Genomic DNA, 11,611 nt, shown 5'->3' on the forward strand with positions numbered 1-11,611 from the left:
TAGTTGTTACAGGATGGTTTCTGTTTACACTTTCATGCAATCTCCTTCGTCGAAATATTTTCACAAATATACTTCACTTATTCAATAAAACCGTGTCTATTGTTCTTACGCGTCTGTTTTTTCGTCATTGTAATGCTGTCACTTTTAGCACTGATATCTTTTAACTTACCGTAAAAAATCGTTAAACTTTTTAACCTTAGCTCGAATGAGTACATACCATTGTCTGATAATCATGATGAGCCTGTTGGTTACCTGTGATAATCAAAAAGTGCTGCAAAAATTATTTTCGAAGTATTGGGTCACATGATCAGATTACAACTTGACGATTAGTCCAAGCCGAAACAATACTGTAAAGTAGCGATCATTTATATTTGATACGGGGTCTTCGGTAAAACCCGAAGTGTTTGTCATAGACTAGTGCTACGATGAGTTTATATTGAGCTTTTTATTGGCCTTTCAATTTGCGTGAGAACATACGTGACAAGATGATAACCAAATTTTGTGGTAACGTCAACGAAATAAAGAGATACCAATCTACCGCGGCTTTTCGTTTTCGAGCTTTTAAGAGCTTGTAATCACGTTTCCACGTATTTGGCACCTACAACACAGCAGAGTAAGACATGGTGAATCTTTTGATACCAAATAACTGTGATGTGAATTTTGTTACAAGTCAACATTTAAAGGTTGCATTCATTTGCTAACGTCCTTCTATATAAAAAAACACTAACCACTCAAGTTACTTCATAGTTCTTTTATTATATAAACCAATCAATTTCATGGCTTTTTGTCTCAAAACAACTTCATTTTTAGCCTGGGCTTATTGACAGGTGTTCTGTGAACACGGAGTGAACAAATCATACACTGTCATCCAGCAGAGAACTTATGGCAACATAAATTTCCAGAGAACTTATGGCGACTACCAAATTGGCTTTGGTGACTTGCAGGGTGACTTCTGGGCCGGTCTCACCGTCATGAATCACCTGACGACCTATGGTTTGTCTTTCTAGTCAATAAACGATCATACCACTCTATCCTGTAATTATTCATATCACATGATCTTTTAAATGGTAATGCTTTCCCTTCTCCCATAAATCAACTAACGGCTTAGATGTGTTTTTAATTTTATTTTCATTACTTTTAAATAGTTTTCTTTTCCTTATCCCATAAATCAACTCATGAGCTATTTTTGTCCAATCCAGTAATACACTAGCTTTTTATTGATTTTCCCTTCTTTTTAATTGTACCTGTTCAGCGCTGTTCGCTGTATTATACGGATAATAGTAGGCTACTGCTATGACAAGATCAGCCATTCAGTTCGCTCAACGTGTTTTTTAATAAGATTGTTTTTCAAATTCTGCAATTTCTTATGTAGTTGATGGATACTTGTGTTAATTAAGGAAACGCCTGTTTGGTACTTTGGATATGATTTGATATTCTTATTCTTGGTAATCTGAAGGCGGCTTTTAAGTTTTTGTTATTCATAAATTTCTGTGCAACTGAAATGCTTGATTTTAATCAATAAATCACATTTGTACTTTTGAGGCATTTCTGTTCAATCTAGTGTTGAATTAAAAGAAGCGTAGGATTTTCCATTTTTGTCCTGAGATCTTCTTTTGTGTCGCTTTGCTGATACCCCAAAATGAAAAATCTACTGAAAAAACTTTCTAGATAAATCATTATTATACGGTAACTTGTATTCACAAACCACACACATGTGTTTTACCAGTTTTCAGAATTCATTATCTAAAAGCGTTTGTCATGTAAAAGGTATATATTTGGACTCAAATGTCACAATTTGAATACATAATAGATGTGAATGATAGCATTTAGTAGTGCTAACATATAGGCTTACATGTATGTGTAGTTAGGCTCAGCATGTTCATATTCCCAGTTATCAATAAGGCAAGGTACGAAATTGCTGACTACTTTGTAGCAAGTCTAAACATAAGTTCGGCACTGAGAAACTTAAGCTTCAAGTACCCGATTCTTTTAAACATTCAGCAGTATTTAGCTCCAGAAGATAACTTTATACTAGATTCTTAATAACCAACCTTGTGTTTAACGAAGTAATGGTTGTGACAAGGATTGCAAAACTTGTGGTTTTGTAAAATTTTTGTTTGAGTACTTGCTATTCTGTACAATAGAGACATGAGTATCGTGGGCAATGCTGTATTTTCCACGTATGTTATTTAAAAGAGTGCATCATATAGATGAGATGCATGTGGAAGCGTTACTCTCTGCAGTATGCCAATGTGGTATGTAGTGTTGGAGCATGTAGGACAAATTTGAAGACATTAAACATTAAAGAGCATCTTAAAAAATTACGAAAGCATATTTTTTTCTTGTAGGAAACACGGTAATGGATGTGCAGCTCATTGACTGGAACGGCAATCAGCGAAGCGGTACTTATGCCCACTTCGTTGTTGGCCCTCCTTCTGACAGATATCGGCTCCAGGTATGAAAGCTTAAAGGTTGACTTCCAACAAAATTCACACTATAATTATTTGGTATCAAAAGATTCACCATGTCTTACTCTGCTGGGTTGTAGGTGTAAAATATGTGGAAATGTGATTACAAGCTCTGAAAAGCTCAAAACCGAACAGTTAATCGCAGCAATCACAAAAACGCCGTTGGTTGGAATAACTTTATTTCGACGACGTACTCAACTCAACGTGGTTATTGTTTTGACACATTTCAACCATATCATATAATAAGAAAAATTAATCTACTGCAGCAAACTCAAACAAAACATGGTTTGTGCAGCACACATTTGTGTCTCTCTTTCCCATCGATGGCAGTTTCCAGACCGACACGGCTGCTCGACTAGTGAACCACATGAACATCCTGTAACAATAAAACAAATGTAATAAATGTTATTCATATATATGTTGTTCTAACGTGTATCTACTGAAAGCTTGAATTTGAGAGTTAGATTGCTGGTGTAATTTTTAAAATGAATAAATGTTTAACAAAAACATAAATACGCCAAGCTAACAATTCGAAGCTTTGTTTCTGAGAGTTAAAGATGAGCATTGATCAATTGATGTTCCTCACTTTGTACAAGTGAGAAATGAACATAAAAAACGCCAAAGAAAATTTTAAGCAAATGTTATAGCTAGGTGAAATGATAAAAAGTTATGAAACGATTACAAAGTTATGAAATGATGATTTGTTATTGCAAAAAGTTATAATTTTACTTATTAGTAAATATATTCTTGAGTACTAAAATTATCACTGTTAGTTTAGAATATATGTAAAGGATACTCAAAGTTGAAGATAAATTTACCTCTATTCTCGTATCTTTCTCTGCAGCATAACGCTGTTGACGCCTGTCAGCTCTAATCATAACCTGTCTGCCCCAATCTTTAATCACCTGAAGCTCAGAAACTTTGAGTCACCTTGCTGAACTGAGCATTGTTACTATTCTGTTGTTCAAGAAAATGGGTCGGTGCAGTAATTCAGTAAATTAACGATGTCAATTAAATCAGTAAATTAAATATCGATGTCAATGCACGTAGCTACTAGAATATAGATACTACTAGAGTATATATACTACTAGTCGATGCGCGTAACTAACTAGTAATAGAGTAAAATCCCTAACAATGAGAATCCTCGAAATCACAGACAAACTGTTTTACGAGCGATAACATTTAATATGACCTATATAAAAAGTTTGTGCTGATGATTGGCTAATGAAGAGATCATATATTTATCGCTCGTGGACTCTTTTCACGTGTATCACTCGTTACGTCACGAATGAAGCACCCCGCTCGAATCTGAGCTTTTAAAAAGATGGTCTCATTCAAACGCTTATATCTCTGGACAGGGTTAGTCTATAAAAGACAAAAATGACATCAAATTGTAGCTGATGTTTTAGCCTTTTATTGGTCTTAATTTCATTAAATCGACCTTTTTGATGCAACCACATCTTTAAACAAGCCATTATCAGTAACATGCCAGCATGAAGATAAATTAATAGTCCAGAAAATAACCTGAAACACAAACAACAAAATATTAATAATACTCATAAAACAGGCTAGGTATGATTGAACAAGTTGAATGAGAAAAATGATCCTGACACTGGCACTGTACCTTAATGTCTTATTAGCACTCACAAAAGCAGTTATCACACGAACCTTTTGTTGTCACCTGTCAGTCATCGCTACATCAATGAGATAGTTCAGCTGCCGGTTTTTGCATTTATTACGCACTTCGAACACGGCACATTTAAGATAAGGTATGCAAGTAAATAGGACCAGGTTGTTGAGACCTTGATGGATAATCTACCTAAATTAAATTGTAAAATCATCTCATAGTTACTCGTTAGCCTCATGTAGGAAACTCTTTACAAGCACTAAGGCTAAAAAAGCTGCATTTAATCAACAAATAGTTTGCACTTTTATGGAATAACAATAACACTTGCAATAACACCGCCGCATAAAATGTGGCTTGCCCAAATACCAACAGCAATCAACTCAGGTGAGTTGCAGAAAAGTGCGCTATTGAGAACAGCTAAGATCTTGAGGCGAGTGCTCAAACTCCTAGGTCTCTGGTAGGAGACCCGAGTTAGAGCAGAAATTACCACCCATACTGGTTAACCGGGGTGAGAAAACAATTATATATATATATATATAAATATAATATATATATTGTATTTAAATAAGAAAAAACCTGAGCATTCATGGACCATTTTTTAAAGGTTGGAAAGTTGAGGTTTACAGCATCAGTGCAGGCAAGCTAATCAAGTGCAATTACCACTTCATACCAGCAACAAAATTGGAAAAATTTAGAAAAGCTTTGTTTTGTTCTGTTCACAGAACCAGTATTGATTAATAAGGTGTTATAATACAACACATAGAATTTAGTACAGAAATTACTCGCATGATATCAAATAATTACCAAAGCTATAATAACCAGTAAAAGACTTTCTGATGCTTGATCCCTTTTATCATGCTACTCGTTAAACTGTCAGCACAGGCTGGTGCTTGCAGTGACCCAGTTAATACTATAGGTCAAGTTCCTTATTACTGAGATCAAGGTAGTATTACAGTGTTTTAGTTATGAATTGGAACATAAATAAATTTACACCGTTCTTAAAACTACGGCTAAAAGAATATCGATAGAGATATCTGCACTACCCTGAGAAGGTATACTGTCACTCTTCAGGTTTGCCGTGGAATAGTTGGCTGAATGACAGATTCAACTGGAGAAAATGTTTCGATTGACTCAAAAATATAAAATTCTTTAGCTAAAGTTCTAATCGACATTCATACCTTCTTCTGAAACACCTTGAGTAAAATTCAAATGTAAGTCGGGGGTGCCGTTATCACTGTCAGTAGAAGAATCACAAAAAGCCATGCCGTCATCAGCTGTAAATTGTTCCAAATTTTGCTGTCAAGAGTATTTTGATTGGATTGAAAATGTGGATTACAGTTATTTTATGTATGCTGTAATACTTTTACAAAGTGATTTTTAAAAAATGGGTCAAAGATAAAAGGTTTAACAGGTTTTTTCTATATACTTCCATTGTTCCTGTAAAATGGATGTTCACCGATTTCCCGGCTTTTTGTGACGGGTCTTATATTATAGTAAGTTCTCTAGTTCAGAGAATGTGTTACTGTTTCTCTTAAAACTGCATTCATAAGGTGTGAATGAAATTGCTTCTTGCAAGTACAACTGTCATTTCTTTACGTGATACTTACCATAACTTCAACCATTAAGTACCAGCTATCAACATGCTTATGCAGTTTCAGTCGCTGTTGATATTCTGTGATACTCTCTGTATAGATTGGTGGTTTCTATGGCAACATGGTTGATGACCTGTCCTACAATAACAACATGCAGTTCTCTACTTATGACTATCCGGATGTCTACAACTGTGCTGTGAACCAAAGAGGTATTTTGCTATGTTCTGGCATAATTTCTATTTAGGTGTCTCGTCCTCTCATCTTTAATACTTTATTCCGATCTACACACTTTTTTAGCTAACAACCTTTACACACCGAGTGTCACTACTTTTTTGATGTAACATTTAGAGATGCTCCTTAGCTGCTGATGTTTTATGAGACAAGCGCCTACGACAGTTTGTAACTTACCGTAAACCCTCTATATGACCTCCGCCTCTTATAGAATGCAATTTTAGGGAAATGGTTGAAAAATACAGCGCCTCCTTTCATTGAGCACGACTTCTATTTGGCCGCCACTTTCACATTCATGATGGTCAGTGGAAAATTCTCCTCAAAATTGTACTAATAATGACTAGATTACATTAATAACAATTCTCTCATTGCTACCATGGTTCTAGTGACATTGTGCATGAGGAGATCGATCGTTATGATTACCAGAACTACACTCCAATTTGAAGTGACAAGGTCTAAATCTGACCCATTGTTTTCAGATTCGCTCATAAGGGTACTTGACAATCTAATATGAATACTTTGAAATGTTTTGATGACTGATGATAATACTCTTCAGGAACACTGTACGACGCAATAAAAGCCAATGTTACGGCATATCGAAATCCGTTTTCTAACCATAAAGTTTTCTAGTCTTTTCTTCAATGCTTTGAAAGTGATGCTATTGAAATAAGCATTAATTGCTTTGGTCTAATACGTTCTACTCAAAGTAGTTCCTTCTTTAACTCGGTCTGGTATTTCGATGTTTATGAGAAACCTTTGAGCAAAAATGCTCATGTCGACAGTATAAATGTCAGCCTGCCCGAGAGAGAGAGTGCAAACTATTGGCGACATTAGCATCGATTCTTCTATGAAAGGGTTAAATTTATCTTCAAAATGTTCTGACGAGGTAGTCAAAAAATGCAGCACCAACCCCTATTTGAAAGTCCCCTCCAATAGAATGCAACTTAAGGGAAAGTTTGAACAATACACTCAAATGAATACATTGCCATCGCACTCAAATGAAGGTTTTACGTTATACGTTATTTTTTGAAAAATCCGCAAAGCTGTAGAAGCGAAATGCGATGCTACTCGAAATTCTGTTCCCCCTGGCGTTCCCAGATACTACTGTAGACGTCCTTAAATGAGCCCATGTAGGCCTAATACTTATTAAAGTTGCTATGAAGAGCTTTATCATTGTTAAATAATAATATTTCAGCTTTGTGTAAATTTCATGATACACGAAGCTGATACACCAGTTCATGATACAGCTTTGTGTAAAATTCATTGAAAAGTCATTTTTTAAAGGCTTCACTACATTCCGTTATCATTAAACCTATAGACATATTAATGAAACAACTAAAAAACCACTAAGTTTGAGACATTCCTTTTCTCTGATATAAACTTGAATTTTAGGCTGCATTCTCTTTTATCAGTTAATCTTTAATGTGGGTCATTTTTAATGACGCCTTCATTCGTATTATGATCGTTTTGTTGTTGCAAAAATTTTCTCATTGAGTTAACCACTCAGAGTGTCATATATTTTTTTAGACTAATCATTTGATAATTTTTGAGTCAATCTCTTTGTTTTTATACCAGCAAATAAAGTTGGAAGACTGGTTATAATTTAAATATCGTCTCTTGATTTCTGAACATCAAAGTTGGTCGTAGCAGCTGCAATCAAAATGAAGCTACGGTTAACCAAGTGACAAATAGTTTATATGAGTTTAATTGGAATTTAAGGGACACCGAATGGTAGGAAGCAATTTTGAAGATGTTATGTTTAACACTCACTCAACTCAGTTTTAAGACATAAATGCCTTTACCCTTAGCCCTTTCATTGCTACAGGATAAATGACAGACTTTGTTCCAGTAAATTGGCAGCTTTGCAGCTTATATCCCAATAAATCAAGTTTTTTTAATTGAAAACAAATATAATACTTTTTTTAAACTCAAGAAAAATGTTGCAGCTTCCTAACAGTGGATAGAGATAATTAAGTAGAAGGCAGCTAATGCACTACTGTACATCTTTTAAAACAATCTCCATACAAAGTGGTACGTACCTGTAATAGAAAGTACACACCTATTATTAAGATATTTTATATATCATTTCGAAACAAATTGGATGCAATAAAACTGTTTTTATTTTCGGTTTTGTTAGTTCCAGAGAACAAATTTGCAACTGATTTTCAACTGCTCTGTTTTGATATATTGGCTTTAATGGCACAAATAGTTGGTAAACACGGCTCACACAAGGCATAAAAAGTTTATCTGTTCTGATATTTGCCTCTTAAATCGCATATTTCAAGCTTAAATTATCTAGAAAAGAATTCAATTATTAAATTAATAATCGGTAAAAGATACTTTTTTATTGTTAGTTCATTTTAGAGACACGCAAATGTAGAGTCAGAAGTGTGTAGGTTGGGAGAGTACTAGTATGATGTGGTTCAATTTATTTGAGTCTTTCAGTTGTATTACTTTTATATTTTATTGTCAATTTCTACCAGCTCTTTATTTACAAAGTTGTAATGTTTCAAGGAATTTCAGATGTCATGTGTTAGAAATTATTTTATGTCTAGGCAAATATTTGCTCAACTTTATGTACTATGTTGGAGGATTCGTGCGTAGGAATGATCGTAAATTGATGTTCGATCATATATAATTCATTTTAGCTGACAGGATCTGATCACTTACCAGTTTTAAGCCTGGTTTCCATATGACAGCGCAAGGCGCGCAACAAGGCGCACGACGTCGTGCGTAGGCCGGCTGTGATGTGGAAACGTCAACGCACGACGATCACGCGACGTGCGTGCGCGAATCGCAAGGATCCAACAAATTGGATCCTTGCGACGGGTGCGCGCGATGATATATCCCACAATACACCGCTTGACCTTTTCAAACTATCCCACAATTCAAATGGAGGGCTGTTTTTCCGAAGAAATCAGTCTCCCATGCGAAAAAGTAAGGAAATTACCCACCCTGTCCAATGCAAGTATGGCGCCTACCCGCGCTATGGAAACACTGCATCGCGGCCCAAGAAATGCATTGCGCATGATCACTGGGCCGCACACGATCATTGCACTGTCATATGGAAACCAGGATATGCTACAAAAATTACCAACAGCCTTCTTAAAACCATCCTAAAGAGTTAACTTCTTTGTAGTTGGCTGGTGGTACAACTACTGCAGTTATGCACTCTTGAATGGATTCTACTATAGCGGAGGTCCGTACACACCTTCAGGGGGTTTCTATGATGGAATTTATTGGAAGGATTGGCTCGGCTTTGGATACTCCCTTAAATATACCAGAATGTTGGTTTCTCAAAGATAAGACTAAATGACTTTGGCGAGGTAACACACAGGCGGATAACGAGAGCTGCCTATCAAATTAAATAGAGACACATAGAGCTAGAATGCTGGTTTGTGGAAGATGGATAGTTGTGTGTCTATGCATATATAGGAGCTATAAACATACATATATCATTTATAAATATGTGTTATTCATATAGAGCAATAGTACCAGATGCTTTACATGAATTTAGTAAGATAACATACATGATATCTTGCCCTAGGCTTGTACTTTTGCGTTAACTTTTGTACCCTATTGAAAAGCTGTTATCAAGTCACCTTATATTCATGAGTTTAATAAAATATACTTACAGCTTCATTTTTTGCTTTCTTTTGCGTTTTTATGTTGTTTTTGACTTGGAATTGTCGAATTTTTGTTAATAAATAAAATATCTATATATCTCCTGTTTAAGTATATAGGAGTCTGGAGTGAGTGTACTGGTCAAGAAGAGACTCACTAGTACATGTTCCGCTTGAGCAATTGGCTGTCAAAACACTTTCAAAAATATTTTTATACAAATTGTGTATGTAGCACACCACCAGAAGGAATGCTTCATGGTAGACCAAGGCTTCTAATTAAATGTACGGATGGTGCAAGTATTCTGGAGAATTTGATTGTACACGATTGAGTTAATTATACTTTTCCTGTCTGGAAGGAAGCTATAGCATTCAGGAAACAAGCCCTGCGTTGTCTCAGTATTTGTCACATCTGAATATTGATTTACAGTTTCTCATCTTAGCACTTTCCCAAAGTGTCTTTTAGCATGTCGAGTCCCTAACTCATATCATTAAATGTATATGTTGGCAAACAACTCTTTAAGAGGGTTAAACTTGTTTGCAGTAAATATAATCTCTCAGCTCGATGCCTAGATTGACAGGTGCCATTATACACAGTGTCTATTAGATCATATATTTTATGTTGTTTTTGTGAGTGAGTGATATTTAATTGAAGTCTACTTTCAAAAGAAGTTAGCTTTTATCTTTTTTCTCGACTCACATGCCAGTTTCCTTTGGCCAATCGACTGATTTTTGCAAGTTGCTGATTGGCTGCAGTGTAATAGGGTACTATTGATTATCCGATGAGACTCGGTAGTGTGACCTATGAGTAACCTTTGAGCTGAAGTATCAATTAAAGCTAAAAACAGAAAACACCAAATGTCTGCAGGTGAAATAGCTGCAAAATTATTGAACTATTAGGAGCCTGACAGTGCCGACTCTCTTACATGTAAGTGCATTAGAGACATAAATGTACATGTTTGTTAAATCCTTTGTTCCTGTCAATCCTACTCACTTCTTCCATGTAGCTTCACAAAACAAATTATCTTAGTAGTTGGTGAATTATTTCACTTATAAAGCAATTTGTCTAAAGGTCCTTAATTTTCTTACATGTGTGAAGCATCTCAGGTGTTGCCTTGAGTCATGACTTGATTACCTAACTTTCTCTCTCCATGTACCATGCCCTGCAGGGACGTAGGCAATCATGGTTCTCCCCCACTTTCTATAACCATGACCGTTCTTGGCAGGCTTCAACAGTGGTTTGTCATTACCTTCTGTTGGGTCTTTTTATTGAGACACCATTTTTAGCAAGCTGGTTCTTAGCTTGCCGAGGAGCTTCTTCGACCTTAGGTCAGGTTTTGTTTTTAGTCTTGCAGAGTTGCTAGCTATCTGTCTCATCCACACTGGAGTGCAGATAGTGGGCTGGTTTGATCACCGATCCCCCTACTTGACAAAAGAGGAATTGTGGTTGGATGCCCCTCCTAACTTCACCAATGGTCATTATGTGACTCCAACCACTGACCTATAGATCATAAGCCAGTGTCTTAACCATTGAATCATGGTTGCTCCATTCACTTTAATTAAAGTACAATGATTCCATCATGACTAAAGGACAAGTGCTCATTTCACCTTCTAACCACTGCTGCCCCTGTGCAATATTTTAGATTGAGAAAATCAAATGTGAACAACCTTATGTATTCTATTCCATAATTTGAAATTTCATGTGCATTATTTTTGAGTGATTTTTGCAGTTGAAGTACTTTTCTCTTAAAGCTGTAGGTGCTGTCCCTGGCATCATCTACTTTCTTCCTGCAACCAAAAATTTCTGAAGTTGGGTGCAAATCTTAAAATAGCAGTGTGGCTTCCACAATGGGCCAGTTTTTTTATTTGATTAGCAGTCCTGTACTGGTTATCAATGTAATAAAGGTCTGCACCACACTTTAACAAATTATGCAGAAAGCTTATAGTAGATTTAACTTCATTTCTTCCTAAGATATTACATTGTAGCACATTTCAGGAAAACCATTTCATAGGATTATTTCTTTTTAATCCATGCTTGAATAAAACTGAAGCAAATGTAAAATGTGATTAAGA

General features: G+C 35.7%; 1 protein-coding gene across 1 annotated transcript in view; it reads left to right on the forward strand.

Moving 5' to 3' along the window:
* Positions 1–9,648, forward strand: part of LOC137399953 (angiopoietin-related protein 6-like) — a 30,568-nt gene extending 20,920 nt beyond the window's left edge. Inside the window, exons 3-6 of the mRNA XM_068086225.1 lie at positions 828–993; positions 2,349–2,455; positions 5,788–5,896; positions 9,058–9,648. Coding sequence (XP_067942326.1) covers positions 828–993; positions 2,349–2,455; positions 5,788–5,896; positions 9,058–9,224 — 549 coding nt within the window. The 3' untranslated portion in view covers positions 9,225–9,648. The remainder of the gene's footprint in view (positions 1–827; positions 994–2,348; positions 2,456–5,787; positions 5,897–9,057) is intronic.
* The last annotated feature ends 1,963 nt before the right edge of the window (positions 9,649–11,611 follow it).

This window comes from Watersipora subatra, chromosome 7 (assembly GCF_963576615.1).
Source record: "Watersipora subatra chromosome 7, tzWatSuba1.1, whole genome shotgun sequence".
Classification (NCBI taxonomy): Eukaryota; Metazoa; Bryozoa; class Gymnolaemata; order Cheilostomatida; family Watersiporidae; genus Watersipora; species Watersipora subatra.